The sequence below is a fragment of the Aspergillus viridinutans genome (genome assembly GCF_018404265.1).
Source record: "Aspergillus viridinutans IFM 47045 DNA, scaffold_5, whole genome shotgun sequence".
In the NCBI taxonomy this organism is placed as follows: Eukaryota; Fungi; Ascomycota; class Eurotiomycetes; order Eurotiales; family Aspergillaceae; genus Aspergillus; species Aspergillus viridinutans.
In genome coordinates, this window is record NW_025091221.1 from 214,891 (window position 1) to 230,356 (window position 15,466).

Consider the following 15,466-nt stretch of genomic DNA (forward strand, 5'->3'; position numbering starts at 1 on the left):
TCCTCATATGCTCGACGGGGTCAGTTTTGAGTTGAAGACCTCAAATCCCTTGTCCGCGAACTTCATAACTTCACAAGCGCTGCTGCGCACGGACCCTCTGTCCCTCTGCGCAGTCAGGTTTCACCAAGGTTCCTGGCATTGCTGTCATGGACAGCAAGCAAGGCCCGGTTGCTTCTGGTAGGCGAAGCAAAGACGCCCTGGATGCACGAACCATTGAGACTTCCTTTTGACAGCACCTGTACAAGTCCTGGAGAGGCACCCGATGTTTCGCCAGACAAATTCGCCCTTCACCCGCTTCTGCTCTGTGATGAATACTTTCGGGAGCAACCAAGCATGGACATGAATAATGATGAGATATCCCTTGGTCATTTGACTTCACATGGATTCTCTTGGATTCAATCCTAATGCTGTCCTCTTAGCCACTGCGACAGTGAAATTTGAAACACTTCATGAATAATCCAATACAGAACATCCTTCCTCGTGCATGATATCTTGTACCCAACAGAAAGCTTAACCAAATATTCCACATAACCAAACATGCTATTATCTCCTTTCTTACGCCTCACTTTTACATATTCATGCTAAGTATTGGGCTAATGTAGAGCTAGATAGCGAATTTCCTTCGTTCTCCATGTCAGGAAGTTCGTCCAGCGCAATATTCCAGGCCTCTTCCCAATCATCTCACGAGATGGATCATAGAAAAACCGCTGCAATATTCTGCCTATGTCGTTCCAGTTACTCGCCAAGTATCTTTGCAGAATCGACCTCCTCAGCAGTTGCCGCTGCTTCTGTCTGGAGATGTTCTGCCTGTCCTGTGGTGTCGCAACGACAGTACACATCCATATTACACACTCAATAAGCAGGGGGTCGTTCTACACCTCTGCAATGGCTGCTGATACCTCAGCACCTCGCTGAGGCTTCCGAAAAATCAACGCTGCCGGATGAGTCCCCATAGCGCTGAGGTCGTCGGCGAGACATGCCAGGGTGACACATATGCACTTCTCAAGGTTATTTAAGTCGCAGGACATAGAGCAGCGCCACGTTTGTCGGACTGTAGACTCGCTTTCTTGACTTCTGGTAAGCCAGTGCGAAAAATCCCTGACAATTCCAATCGCCTCTTCTGACAGATAGCGGTGACGGGCCAGATCGCGAAAGCCCGGCAGATCCTGAGCTGCATCCCCCGACACCGGCAGAGGATAACCCAGCTCCCAGTTTGCAAGCAAAGTTGGGCCATTTATGATTGCTGTTTGGACGTGAAACTCGACCATACTCTGGATTACAAGCAGACTCATGCGAAGGCTCCTTCCAAATGAATTCTCGTCGGAGCTTCCGACAGCGTCGAACCCTCCATGGAGCTTGACCACCTCTCGCACACCGTTCAGATGGACAGGACCAAACTCATAATGCCCGAGATAGTCATCCACCCAGATCAGCAGAGCCATCCCTTGTAATAAGACGTCGTCCACCTTGCTGCCTGGACAGGCGGCTGTGTAGATCCAGCAGGACCTTGTTCCGATGGTACATGATGACACGACTGGTGTTGCTGGTAACATCCTGACATTCCAGACTACACAGGGTAAATGCTGACAATCCATGCAGGATCAGATCGTGCTTTGAGGCCCACTAGAGGAGTCCGCGGCTGAATGATCTCGTGCCACTTCTCCCAGTCCAAGAGCGTTTGCGTCGTGAGGGAGAAGGATGTCGAAATCTAGACGATATCAATGCCGGTGCCTTCAAATCTGAACAGGATTGGGTAACTACTCACAATAGCTCAGAGCACGCGCAGTCAAAGGGCCTTTTGAGGAGAATCCCCCGAATGGGTAGAACTTGCCGGCCCCAACAGGTGTGGAAACAACCATCGCTTGTGTCCACGGCTTCCTTTGTGCCTTGCGATCATCTTCCCGAGACTCGTCCCTTTCGTCAATTATTGGCTCCTGTGAATCAGGACGATTCGGAATCTGGAGCCACTGCAGGGTCACCTGCCTCCCTCGGTGCTCAGGCTCTTCTCCCCTTTGCTTGCGCCGTCTGGTGCTCGCCTCCGTTGCCACGAACGCATTGATTGCTCGTCGCGTGTTGGTGTCTTTCTTCTTTGAAGGTCCGCGATAGGGGATGAACATGGTGAGTTGGACTTTGGGCCGTCACGGACTCACGGTCGCATTATCACAGTCAGAATACTATTCTTGGCAGGTGCACATGTGCAATAAACACAAGTCTCTATGGCTCATGCTTCGGTCTTTGCTTCATTATGATCAGCCTTTGCTTGATAATCTCAGCTGCACGTCTTCGGATCTGAGTCAATATACAACATCCTGGAACAAACACCGTGATTTCAAATGGTCAACTCTAAAATAAACAAAGTATTCAATGCTGGCATCATATTCTGTTAGTTCCACGTTCAAACAAGATCAGCAAAAGCATCAAGTCATTCAATTGATCAAATTTGTCAGCACCAGCGGAAGGTATCACAGTTATAGCCAACCCATGTCCACAGACATACATGCAACCACTCGAGAATATGGCTCGTATTCTAGTCTGCATCACCAGAGCACCGCATGCACAAATCGATATCAGCTTCAAGGTCTCCAGTCGATTGTGCAGCCAATTCCTGCAGATTCTTCGACCTTCTTTTCAACTGCATAGTTACCAATTCCGCCGTCACAGTTGAAGGACAAGATCTTAAAGGACGACATTCCGACTGGAGTATGTCCCATCCAGAACGCTCAACTATGTTGATTCTCCAGCTCCTCTCCGCTTTTGCCCAAATCATTATTTCACCCTTCCACAACACGCTGATGGAATCCCGGCCGTATCGAGTCCGATACAACTCCACCAGATCTGGTATCACCGACGTATCGGGTGGTCCAAAGAAGTCGTATTCGCCGTAGAGGTCACCATCAAAGTCGATATCCGGCTGGTCGTTACCAGAAATATAGAGCTTAAACCAAGTCCGGGGCGACATATCAAACCACCTAGAATTTGGGTACCCGGTCCCTTGCTCCGCCACGTATAGTTCGGGGCACAGCAGTCGGTCACCAAGCTCATTTGCGCAGCAGTTGATTGTGACTACGACATTGCGACAGTCTCCAAGGAGCTTGAATATCTTCTCAATCGTTGGACTGATGTACTCCACCCATCCACCCGTTGGCGAGAGATCTTCCCAGTCCAGAGGCTGGTATAGATCAAGATCACGTAGGTCGGTGACCCACCTTTCACCTGGCCGCCCATCTTCTAGTATCGGAGCCCACTCCAGACAGCAATAGCGTATTTCGATCCTCCCGAGATTTTTGCGATTGTGCGGACCGATCATCATAAGCCACTTGTATATCGTCTGCCAGTCTTTCTCCCCGAGCTCAATGGAGGCGTGAAATATACTGTGGGTGTAGAACACATTGGCAGCTTCCAGATAGACTTGCTTGTTGGTGAGAAATAGTTGCATAACGGGATATCGGTAACGAACTGCGGCGTGGAGACTCCTTGTCTTTGTGGTATTCTGCTTGTCTGATCTATGCTTCTCAGACTTTCGTAGCCGAAAATGTATAGGGCTACCAGGATATATCCAAAAAGGTCTTTGTAGATCTGGATACGCAACTCCGGCGGGAGATCCAGGAAGCTGATGGGATTATCGATCCCCATGATGAGACCTACTTGACTTTCAGGCCATATGGAGGACAAAGGTATATGAGGATTGTGTTGGATTGTTGTTACAACATTAGAAGAAAAGTTCAAGTGGTAGTAGAGTGTCGAGTTGAATCGTATTTATTACGACATCCTACCAGAGATTGCACATGGTCTCAACCAACGTCGGACGTGCGATTCTGGCTTAGTAGAGGAAGCTTACCAAGGACAAGATTTGATCTTGACGGATTCTGAAGCATGAATTATGGATTACACATTAGATCGAAGTTGCGCGAGGTTGTTGGATATCCGCATACAAGATGTCAGTCCTAAGACTATTAATCAACCTGTTCTATTACCGTCTGATGATTATAGGCAGGTTATAAGTGACATCCACATGGTGAATTAAATTTAGATAAGCCATGTAGTAAGTTGTGACCACATTCATCCTAGGCCTCAATCTTCCAGCCATCTCAAACGTACCTCCCGTACAAGCAAATGACTAAAATTCAGTCACCTAATTGGGATGACGTCAAGATATAGCGAATTCTGAACAGGCGAATGAACATCTGCATGATGCCTAGAGTCCAAAGCATTATGCACCAGAGCATCTGCTTAAGAACCCAGCCGAGGTTCTCTTTATGGCAGTACTATCCACTCCGATAGTGATAACGGCCTGACCCGTGGCAGCAACATGAACGACGTGCTACTGTTCGCTGTCTCGTTACAGGCATTACGCGCGCAAGGCTCTCGAGGCCAACAAGGCATTTGATTCCACTGGGGGCTTGAGGGTCTTATGGACACCTATGATTTCGGCGGAACAGAGAAATACGGCTACCACGGCATGTGCATCTACCGGCACGATGTCATCTGAACTATCTGCCATGGTCCGCGAAGCGAACATTCCCATCAACTACCACAAGAAATTCGTCCATATCCTCACAGAAACAGAGGAGGGCATCATTTTTAAATGCGCCGACAGCACCACCGAAACCGCAACCTGCCTTGTTAGCGCTGACGGCATCCACTCCCGCGTCCATAAATACCTCTATCTGGACCTGGAACCTATCTTCACTAACATCGACGCTGTGACGGCTGCTGTGCCAGCAAGCCAGCTCTAGATCCCAGCGGGTTATGGCCTCCCTGTAACAATCCTGAACAGGACGCACGGGGCATTCGTCACGCGCTGTAGTTGGCCGATGGCCGGAGGTGCTTATCGGGCGACAGAAGCGGGCGCAGCAGCTGAGTCAGGAGGGGTGGAATGAGCGCCTGAGTAATAAGGAGTGGTGTGTGGATTTCCTGCAGGAGGTGGCAGACTTAATTTCCAGAGATCATGCAGTGGGCTGTAGCGGATATCACAACCAACAAGATCAATCTGTGGCCATTTTATGTGGTTCCGAAACTTAGGACATGGAGCTCGGGGCATTCCCAGGTGGTGATATTGGGGGATGCAGCGCATGCGATTCCGCCTTCTGCGGGACAGGGAATTAACCAGGCGTTTGAGGATGTTTTTACGTATGCTTTGATTCTTGGACGGTCGGCTAAGGAGTCTCTGTCTCTTCAGCGGGCACTGAAGATTTGGCAGGAGGGACGCCAGGAGCGGGTGGATAAGGTGCTGGCGCTGAATGCGCAAATTGATAAACGGAGGATGCAGAGGAGCCGTTTGATTTGGAATGGCGTACAACCCGGATTTTGTGGAAATGGTGGACGGCTGGCTTTCAAGGATGGAGGAGTGATACTGAATCATTTTGCATAGATATAGCTACGTATTACATGTCAATTATTCCCACAGTACCTGAAAGGTTACTCAACAACCTCAAACCGGACATACCGGTCTACACCAAACGTATCCCTCCAATCATCCCACAACTTCTCCAGTGCCCTGATATACTCCTCCTGCAACTGATCAATATACTTCTGATCCGGATCCCACCGCTGCTGCGTAACAGCAATCGGCTTCCCAACAACAACATTCAACGGCCGCCGATACGGACAGAAGATATTGAATCGTCCGGTAGAAAACGCGACCTTGTGCCCAACAGCCCATTCCCAGACCCGAGCCACAAGCCCCAGCACAGACGAAGAGGACACATCCACACAATCGAATAGCTCATTCTCCCCAAACGCGATGACAGGGACGATATCCGCCCCCGTCTCAACCGCCACCCGCACAAACCCTTTGCGGATGCGGACAACCACGCCCATTGTCCCCGGCTTGGCGATGTTATACTCGCGGCTTCCGCCCACGGTGATGGTAATCGCTCGACCCATACCTTGCCTATCGTGCCCGCCTCGCGTCAGGTGTCGGATACACGACGAGCGGGACACGCCGCTCACGCCGGTGGAGAGGAGGTACTCTCTGTAAAGGGGTTGGTAGAACGACTCGTCTTTCATCAGGAGGGTGTTCGTGATGCCCGGGAAGAGATCAGCGAATCCGGCGGCGTCGGCGGCCAGGGCGCCGACTGCGCCTCGGATGGCGATGCCGTGGGGATGGTAGCCGAAGATGTACTTTTTGCGGGTGGAGAGGGGTGCGGAGCGATACAGCCGGAGGGGGAAGTATGAGGCGTAGGCCTTCCAGATCCATGATGTGCGGAAACGGTCGTTGCGGAGAGATAGTGTGCCGGTTTTGTGTGCTTTGGCGAGGTATTTGATGTAGAGGATGTAGAACAGTACGAAGAGACGCAGTCGAGGGACCAGAAGAAGGGAGTATCCGAGTAGTGGGAGGAGAAACCAGGCGTTGCAAATCGTAGTCACAACGAGGGTTTCCTTGATGTCTCTAAGAACTGGTACTCGGGCAGATTTGCTCTTGGTTTCAGGGGGTTGGGTGGTTTGTAGCACCATTCCAGCGCGATTCTTGACCTCGTAAAGAGAACACTGGGTGTCTTCAACCTTCACCTCGGGTATGTGCATTGCCATTCTGTCTGGGTTGAGCGCGAGCTCGACAATCTTCTCGGCAGCCGCTACACGGCCTTCTTTCTTGTGACAGAGCTTGGCCAGCTCGAAGGCCTTGGTTTTGTACGCTGCATTGCCCATGACCTTGAGCAAGGCCTTGCTTAATTCTTTGGCATCGATATTAGGCGCACGACTCTTGTTGCCATATACACCGATCCCGAGCCATTCCGCACGGGCTGCATTCTCGTAACAGTCTTGCCACGCAGGCAGTACCACGTGGGGCACACCGTTTCTATACCGTTAGTCTGGCCCAGTGTGGCAGGAGAGAAACTTACTGAATTGCTTCATACCACGAGTTCGCACCACCATGGTGAACAGAGCAGATGATCTGGCCCGTTTGCAGCATGGCCATGGGCTCAACCTCGAACCAGGGTCGGATGCGCGCGCTGTCCGCCTCGACCTCGGCCTGGAGCGGCTTGATCGATTGAGCGTAGACATCATCCTCGTCATGCGGATGTTTAGGCAGCTTCCACAGAATCTGGACCTTCTCTCCCTTCCAGGAGGTGAGGAACATCTTCAGTCCTCGGGCGATATTCTCCGCTACGTTTGGGTCTGGCGCGTACAGTGTTCCCAGATTAACCAGGACAGTCGGCGCCTTGCGCAGCCACCTTGCGAGTTCTGGGTCCTGTTTCTCAACAGACGCAGTGGGAAGAAGGATTGGTCCGCAAGGCAGGATGTTATCTGGCACGTCCATGGGCCAGTCCAGCTCTTTCAGCGCCGGCGACAGATGGAAGCGGTCCGGCCGCCAGGCATCTGCAAAAGGGAACCGACCATGGATCTTGTGCCGGATGCGCCATTCGCGGATTTCACGACGGCGACCGCTGCCATGGTACATTTTGGCCGTTTTGAGCACGGCCAGTGCATTGAGGGGGATGAGGTGCGGAGGAAGGGGGTAGGGGAATCCCGTTCCGGGTCTGTCGCGGTTAGTACAAATCTTACTGCTGGGCAACCGACTTACAAAGGATACTTCCACAGAGCAGCGGAATGAGGCTGCAGGCCGAGGACGATATGAGTGAGAGATGTGGTGTTGATCAATATGGCAGTGTAGCCAGCGTTATAGGCGGCATCGCGGCCCTGCAGGAAGAAAAAGTCGGCTGCAATCACTGAAGGCTGCACCGACTTGATGATTTCCATACAGCACTGGTAGATGTCGACATATTCGTCTTCTGTCCAGCCCCAGATATCTTCGCAGAGGGACTGGAAGCCAAGCACAGCGCCGCTGTATCCTGGAGGATGGAACGCTCCTCGCTTGCCCGTGCGAATGAAAACATCTGTATTGGAGGGGCCGCGTATGGGGTGGAAATGAATGCGCGATCGAAACGAGTCATTGTATGAAGGGGCATTATCGTTCAAGAGTTTGTTCACCCGTCGTTCCAACGCAGGGAATGAAGCAACGTGGACGTCCACGTCTCCTCTGACCAGAAGCTCATGGGTAATGGCCAGGATGATGTTCGTCTGGCCATGTTCGCTGTTAGCGAGGAATAATACCCGGGTAGGAGTAGCCATAGAAGTGAGTTGAGGCAAAGATGTTAGGGATGGAGACAAGGTGGTACGTAGTGGGACAGGTTTTTATATGCCAATCAATGGACTGAATCAACCCGTGTGATTCAGGTAAGTGGCCGCAATATGTAACACCAGTGTTCAGGAGAACCTCCTGACCGATTTGATCAGTAATGTCGTGATCAAACTCGGGATCTGATTTTCTCGACTCTGTATCCAGGGTTCGTTTCATGTGTCCGTCGCCGGCGGATCCACCACTGCCAGACGAAGGGCAGATCGGCATCGAGTCTTCACATCGACCACCACACCATAGGGAAGAGATAGATCAAGGGAGTCCGGACGAACGCCGAGCAGTATCACATTATGAGCAATTTCCACCCGAAACAGGTGAGCAAGTCCTCGGAGTTCTACCCAAATCTAGCCCTGGCTGATCTGATGCCGAGGAATGAGATTTTAGAAAGGATAAATAGTAGAGGATGTTCTGTAGGCTCGATAGCATCATCATCCTCAACACTCGTTCACTACATTCTCAATATGGTCCTCGTTGCGATGTCGCTGCCCTCGGGGCCTTTTCCTGAAATCTCCTACCCGGTTGTCCCCTTTCCCGTTCTTGCTGTCATTCTAGTGCCATGCCTTGTACTACTGGCGATACGTCTGGTGCCAAAGGGACCGGTCATCAAAGGAGTACCTGGATCGTTTGTTGACCTATATCTCTACGGTGTAAGTCCCTATCCTGCCAACTAGAGTCCCATCTCACATGCGCAGATTGGCACCAAGCTTGCCTTTATCTCCGGCCGAAGTGCACAGCACTTCCACTCCCTTCATCAATCTTATGGTAAGGAATTGCATCCCTCGTTGGTGATTGCTCGTTGCAAATAGCTAACAAACCAGGCAACATCGTCCGATTCGCCCCCGGTCAAGCCACCACCAACACTGTCAAAGCCCTGCGTCAGATCTACGGCACCGGGACTGGCAAAGGCGCTGCATTTCTGAAAACTGGCTTCTACAAGAATATCTCCCGTCGTAACATTTTTACGGCGGCAGATCCCGTCTACCATGCCTCGGTGCGCAAGCTGTTCGGTCCCTCGTTCACCCCTGGCTCTATGCATGTCCACGCAGGGGTCATCCGCGAATGCATCCTGCGCTTGCACGAGGTGATCCGAGGCAAAATCGAGACAAAGGATACCCTCTCCCTGAACGAGCTCCTCTACTGCCACTCGGTAGATACCGTCTCCGAGGTCCTGCTGGGCAAGCCACTAGGCTGCCTGAAACGCGGCAAGCCCTACTTCTGGACCGAGCAACTGCCGCGTATCTTCTACTGGGCAACAATCCGGGACCAGTTCGAGGGCTCCGGCGTGCCAACGGCGATCAAGTGGCTGCTGCGTCGGTTGCTGCGCAAGGGGATCCGTCTTCGCAGCGAGCAAGCCCGCATGCGACTCATCAACGAGTACGTCTCTATTTCTGGGCATCTGACATGAGACAGGCTAACGTATCAGACAACTGCGCGCATCACACACCCGCCGCGATATCATGGTCGAGGTCATGGAGCGATCAGGGGGCAGCGATCTCCCCGAGGCTGAGATTGCCGAGAATTTCTCGGCGATCATGCTGGCGGGCTTCCACACGACGCAGAACGCCCTCTGCGCGGTCATCTATTTGGTGCTGACCCACCCCGAGGCGCATGTGAAGCTGGTCCAGGAATTACAGGCGGCGTTTGCGTCGGCCGAAGATATCTCGGGGGATGTCGCGGCGCAGCTGCCCTATCTCAATGCTGTGATTACGGAGGCGTTGCGCTTGTATCCGCCTGTGCCGTTGGGGGGTCCGCGTGTTTCACCTGGGGCGTACGTAGATGGGGTGTATATCCCTGCGGGGGTGAGTACAGCCGACAGGTTCTCTGCATTTGAGACAGTACGCTAATGATTATAGACTGAGATATGTACGTCGTTGTTTGCTCTGCATCACAATCCAGAGTACTTCAGCTGCCCCTACGAATTCATCCCTGAGCGATGGACGGAGCCTGGATCGACGGACAGGAAAGAGGCGGTCCAGCCATTCCTAGTGGGAAGTCGGGCCTGTATCGCCAAGTACTTTGCCAAACAGATGCTCCAGTTGACTCTGGCCGGTTTCTTCTTAGAGTTCGAGGCCGAGTACGTGGGCAAGGTCAAGGATTGGCAGCGGCAGTCTCGGTGTTATGCCTTTTGGGAAGTGCCGGACCTCAAGGTGAAACTGAGCAAGAGGTTGCTTGACGGGTAAATCGTGCTATTTTCGCTTTTGTTTTGATTATTGTGACGTATCTCATACCCATAGTTCCTCATGATTAGTCGTTTGACCTTGCGAGTGGATCGAGTCAGTCGTATGCACGGATTGTGCCAGTATCGGTCTAACGGTGATGATCCCCGTTTCGCACAAACCTTAAGAGCAGCCTTATTGATATGTAGTCTGGATTGCTCGACTTTAGGCTGTTAATTGAGTTTCGCGTTGGCCCAAATTTGAGACTGTTTCATGATAAGCGGCTATAAACACCGGATGTTTGAACCGTGGGACGTGGACACTTGAGAATTGACGTTTCATATTGCATTTGCACCTATTATTTCATCTATCGCAAACACGCATGCATCAGCTTACTCATTTTTGATATCTCGGGCCCGAGTGGTTTTCAATGATGAGATCGATGTTGGATGAAGAAAAGCTCGTCTAGTATCAAGCCAAGTGAGACGCTAGCTGCTTCAACTGTCGATCCCAGTGACAAGCAACCATTTGACTTTATGATGTGACTGAGCGCTGTCTCATAGTCAGCCACTGATCGTCACGGCAATGATAATATCGCAACCACCGAGGCTACGGTACTTGGGGTTCGGCAGTTGAAGCCGAGGCCATTGCCAGTTCGTCTGTCGTCTGATGTTTGAAACTCGTCCAGATCCCTGCTGGTGAAACGTTCCACCATGATGTTTTGAGTAACGAGTGCGAGAGAGTATCACAGGGTCTCAGACATGCCCCGTCTCCTGTCGACAGCCCGCATTCCTTCATACCAGTCATGTCGTAGCTAAGATGTCCAGTTCACAGCGAAGAGAACATACATGATGAAGTCAAAGGAGGACATAGAGCTAGAAGACCTGCCAAAAGTAAGCACACTGCACACTTCAGTAGCTGCAACTGACGAAGTAGTCTCCCGGCGGGAGTTCAGCAACTCTCTGCCTGTCTGAAGCGGAGAAGGCCGTCCTGCACAGACAGATACATGCACCAGAGTCGCATGTAGGCTTCTTTGGCATATACCGATATGCCTCGCGATCGGACATTGTCATCCTCGTCGTCAGCTCGGCCTGCGCCATCATAGGCGGTGCCGCACTGCCTCTGTTTACTGCAAGTACCATCATCCATTACCTACGTGCGAAACTGACGAGATAGGTCCTCTTCGGCAACTTGACCTCAACCTTTCAAGACATCGTCAGCGGACAAATCACTTACGCGCACTTCCACCATGAGCTCACCAAGTACGTCGTCTACTTTGTTTACCTCGCCATCGGGGAGTTCACAACCATCTGCCTGGCCACTGTCGGTTTCATCTACACCGGCGACCATATCGTGCAGCAGATCCGCGTCGAGTACCTGCGCGCCATCCTACGACAGAACGTCGCCTTCTTCGATACGCTTGGCGCGGGAGAAATCACGACCAGAATCACCGCCGACACGAACCTCATTCAAGACGGAATCTCCGAAAAGGTCGGTCTAGCGCTGACTGGACTGTCGACATTCGTCACGGCGTTCATCATCGCATACATCAAGAGCTGGAAGCTGGCGCTTATCTGCAGTGCCACGCTGGTCACGTTGCTGCTCATCATGGGCGGCTGCTCCACAGCCATGCTCGGCTTCAACAAGCGTGCGTTGGCTTCCCAAGGTCAAGGAGCCAGTCTAGCAGAGGATATCCTCGATTCCATTCGAACGGTGGTCGCATTCGACGCGCAGGAGACACTAGCAGCTAAATACGAGAAGCATCTAAAGGACGCAGAGAGACTGGGGATGAGAGCGCAGATGATCTTCGCGCTGATGGTTGGAGCCTTGCTATGTGTCATGTACCTCAACTACGGGCTGGGGTTCTGGATGGGAGCGCGGTTCCTGGTCGAAGCCGGTAGCCACGTCAAGGCCGGAGACGTTCTGACTATCCTTATGGCGATTATTCTCGGATCGTACAATCTAAGCAATATTGCGCCCAACACGCAGGCACTCTCCACCGCAGTGGCGGCCGCAACCAAGCTGTATAGCACGATCGATCGGCAGTCTCCTTTAGATGCGTCGCTGGACAAAGGAATTACCCTGGGCCATGTCCGGGGAAGCATCGTTTTGCAAAATATCCGCCACGTCTACCCTTCTCGGCCAGAGGTCATCGTCGCCCACGACCTGAGCGTCTGTATCCCGGCCGGCAAAACCACAGCCTTTGTCGGGCCGTCCGGATCCGGAAAAAGCACCATCATAGGACTCATCGAACGCTTCTACAGCCCCGTAGCGGGGAACATCCTGCTCGACGGACATGATATCGAGCATTTGAATCTGCGCTGGCTCCGCCAGCAAATGTCGCTCGTCTCGCAGGAACCACGCCTCTTCGCCGCCACCATCGCAGAGAATATCCGCGTGGGACTTATCGGCTCGCGACACGAACACGACCCGCCTGACCAGATACAAAAGCGAATCGAAGACGCGGCCCGCATGGCAAACGCGCACGATTTCATCATGGCGCTGCCGGGCGGGTACGCGACCAACATCGCCGGTTTCTCCCTCTCCGGAGGCCAGAAACAGCGCATCGCGATTGCGAGGGCCATCGTCAAAGACCCTAAGATTCTGCTGCTGGACGAGGCGACCTCCGCTCTGGATACAAAATCCGAGGGGCTAGTGCAGGCGGCGCTGGACAAGGCGTCGCAGGGCCGGACCACGGTGGTGATTGCGCACAGGCTGTCAACCATCAAAGAAGCGCATAACATCGTCGTCTTGAACAACGGATGCATCGTCGAGCAGGGCTCGCATGACCGTCTCATGGACAAAAGAGGTGTCTACTACGGCATGGTCAAGGCGCAGCAGATCAAGAAGCGGCTCACGCGTATGAGTCAAATGCCTCGAAACCCGATGAAGACTTTCTTTCTCGACCCGGATTATCCAACCGACGATGACGTTTCGGAGTATGAGCACCAGGACGACGCGTCCGATGTTGGGCTGAAAACAGGAGAGAAGCTGAAACAGCGGATGTCTCGGATGTCCGTATCGGCGCTGCCGGTGCACTTGCACAAAGCCAAAGAGGTATCCTACTCACTCTGGACGCTGTTTAAATTCCTGGCCTCGTTCAATCGCCCCGAGTGGCCGCTTCTCGGACTGGGATTGGGTGCGTCTGTTCTAGCGGGAGGCATCCAGCCCTCGCAGGCTGTCCTCTTCGCCAAAGCCGTTAGCACACTGAGCCTCCCACCCTGGGAATATCCCAAGCTACGCCACGATGCGAGCTTTTGGTCGCTCATGTTCCTCATGCTCGGCCTGGTCACGTTTATCCTGTATGCCTTCCAAGGAAGCCTGTTCGCGTACTCCTCCGAGAAAATGGTCTACCGCGCCCGCAGCCAGGCCTTCCGGGTCATGCTCCACCAGGACATATCCTTCTTCGACGAGCCGCAGAACACCACAGGCGCGTTGACAGCGACCCTGAGCGCAGAAACAAAGCAACTGGCCGGCATCAGCGGCGTCACGCTCGGCACCCTGCTCATCGTCTCGGTGAACCTGGTGGCCTCGCTGGGCATAGCACTAATCATGGGCTGGAAGCTTGCGCTGGTCTGCATCTCTGCCGTGCCGGTGCTCCTCCTCTGCGGCTTCATCCGCGTCTGGATGCTGGATAAATTCCAGCGGCGCGCGAAGGCAGCCTATCAGCAATCCGCCAGCTCAGCGTGCGAGGCGGCTTCGGCGATTCGCACCGTCGCCTCGTTGACGATGGAGGGGGAGGTGCTGGAGTCGTATCAGACGCAACTGCAGCACCAACTCAAGCGGGATATCCTCCCTATCGTCAAATCGTCACTGCTGTACGCCAGCTCCCAGGCCCTGCCGTTCTTGTGCATGGCACTGGGGTTCTGGTACAGCGGGACGCTACTGGGACACGGGGAGTACTCCCTTTTCCAGTTCTATGTCTGCTTCAGCGAGGTGATCTTCGGCGCACAGGCGGCGGGGACCGTCTTCTCGCATGCGCCGGATATGGGCAAGGCGAAGCACGCCGCAGGGGAATTCAAGCGGCTTTTCAGCGGCGAGACCATGAAGTCCAAGTCCGGGACTGCACGCCAGAAATTCCAGCCGGATATGCGCGGGCTGATTGAATTCCGCGATGTCTCCTTCCGGTATCCGAGCCGGCTGGATCAGCCCGTGCTACGCAGACTGAATCTGACCGTCAAACCCGGCCAGTTCGTCGCCCTGGTTGGCGCCAGCGGCAGCGGGAAGAGCACGATCATCTCGCTACTGGAAAGATTCTACAACCCTAGGACGGGAGGGATCTACATCGATGGTAGAAACATCGCTACCTGGGATCTAACCTCGTATCGAAGCCACCTGGCGCTGGTCAGCCAGGAACCGGCTTTGTTCCAGGGGACGATCCGCGAGAATATCCTCCTGGGGAGTACCAGGCCGTACACCAGTGAAAACGAGCTGACCAAAGCGTGCAAAGACGCAAATATCTACGATTTTATCATTTCTCTCCCGTACGCTCCCACCCACCCTAACCTCGGGCAAAGCTAATGCATCCCAGACAAGGCTTCGAGACCATCGTCGGCACAAAAGGCGGCATGCTCTCCGGCGGCCAGAAACAGCGCATCGCCATTGCGCGCGCCCTCATTCGCGATCCGCGGGTTCTACTTCTGGATGAAGCGACTTCCGCGCTGGACTCGGAGTCGGAGAAGGTGGTACAGGCTGCTTTGCACGCGGCGGCACAGGGGCGGACGACCATTGCCGTGGCGCATCGGTTGAGTACCATCCAACGTGCGGATGTGATCTACGTGCTGGATCAGGGGGAGGTCGTGGAGTCGGGGACGCATGATGCTCTGCTTCGGAAGAGAGGTCGGTATTTCGAGTTGGTCAATCTGCAGAATCTGGCATAATCAGTTGGTGGGAGGGCGTTCGGCGATCAGCGCTTGTTTTGTCTTTCCGGTTCTTATCTCATGAGCCATCTAGTTTAGGGCTGGACTGGGGATCATTGTTTCAGATCGCTCAATATCAAGTGATTTCTCCGGTCATGAGTCCAAATTGTGGAGATTGGGACGGTCGAAACCGCGTTAGGAAGTTCGTCCGAACTTCACCCAACTTTGGGGCGAACCACTCACGAACTATGAACGACACTAGAGTAATGATTGCGAGGATATGCGGCATGGCCCACATCACAACCAGCTTA

General features: G+C 53.2%; 7 protein-coding genes across 7 annotated transcripts; 4 read left to right on the forward strand and 3 right to left on the reverse strand.

Moving 5' to 3' along the window:
• Positions 1–872: 872 nt before the first annotated feature.
• Aspvir_007013 (uncharacterized protein) lies at positions 873–2,117 on the reverse strand (the record flags this gene model as incomplete). The annotated part of the gene is made up of 3 exons (XM_043270199.1): positions 873–1,567; positions 1,625–1,708; positions 1,766–2,117. The coding sequence occupies 3 exons, from the start codon at positions 2,115–2,117 to the stop codon at positions 873–875; spliced, it is 1,131 nt and encodes a 376-aa protein (XP_043126134.1).
• Positions 2,118–2,527: 410 nt separating this feature from the next.
• Aspvir_007014 (uncharacterized protein) lies at positions 2,528–3,436 on the reverse strand (the record flags this gene model as incomplete). The annotated part of the gene is made up of 1 exon (XM_043270200.1): positions 2,528–3,436. One exon carries the CDS (start codon positions 3,434–3,436, stop codon positions 2,528–2,530), a length of 909 nt encoding a protein of 302 aa, XP_043126135.1.
• A 1,042-nt stretch (positions 3,437–4,478) lies between these two features.
• On the forward strand, positions 4,479–4,736 carry Aspvir_007015 (uncharacterized protein; the record flags this gene model as incomplete). The annotated part of the gene is made up of 1 exon (XM_043270201.1): positions 4,479–4,736. One exon carries the CDS (start codon positions 4,479–4,481, stop codon positions 4,734–4,736), a length of 258 nt encoding a protein of 85 aa, XP_043126136.1.
• A 212-nt stretch (positions 4,737–4,948) lies between these two features.
• On the forward strand, positions 4,949–5,371 carry Aspvir_007016 (FAD-dependent oxidoreductase; the record flags this gene model as incomplete). The annotated part of the gene is made up of 1 exon (XM_043270202.1): positions 4,949–5,371. The coding sequence occupies one exon, from the start codon at positions 4,949–4,951 to the stop codon at positions 5,369–5,371; it is 423 nt and encodes a 140-aa protein (XP_043126137.1).
• Positions 5,372–5,418: 47 nt separating this feature from the next.
• Aspvir_007017 (Diacylglycerol acyltransferase family) lies at positions 5,419–8,073 on the reverse strand (the record flags this gene model as incomplete). Its single annotated transcript, XM_043270203.1, has 3 exons — positions 5,419–6,799; positions 6,843–7,481; positions 7,526–8,073. 3 exons carry the CDS (start codon positions 8,071–8,073, stop codon positions 5,419–5,421), a joined length of 2,568 nt encoding a protein of 855 aa, XP_043126138.1.
• Positions 8,074–8,601: 528 nt separating this feature from the next.
• Positions 8,602–10,320, forward strand: Aspvir_007018 (cytochrome P450; the record flags this gene model as incomplete). Its single annotated transcript, XM_043270204.1, has 5 exons — positions 8,602–8,787; positions 8,833–8,902; positions 8,959–9,514; positions 9,564–9,939; positions 9,994–10,320. 5 exons carry the CDS (start codon positions 8,602–8,604, stop codon positions 10,318–10,320), a joined length of 1,515 nt encoding a protein of 504 aa, XP_043126139.1.
• An 827-nt stretch (positions 10,321–11,147) lies between these two features.
• Positions 11,148–15,176, forward strand: Aspvir_007019 (putative ABC multidrug transporter; the record flags this gene model as incomplete). The annotated part of the gene is made up of 4 exons (XM_043270205.1): positions 11,148–11,189; positions 11,233–11,431; positions 11,507–14,780; positions 14,828–15,176. The coding sequence occupies 4 exons, from the start codon at positions 11,148–11,150 to the stop codon at positions 15,174–15,176; spliced, it is 3,864 nt and encodes a 1,287-aa protein (XP_043126140.1).
• Positions 15,177–15,466: the final 290 nt, after the last annotated feature.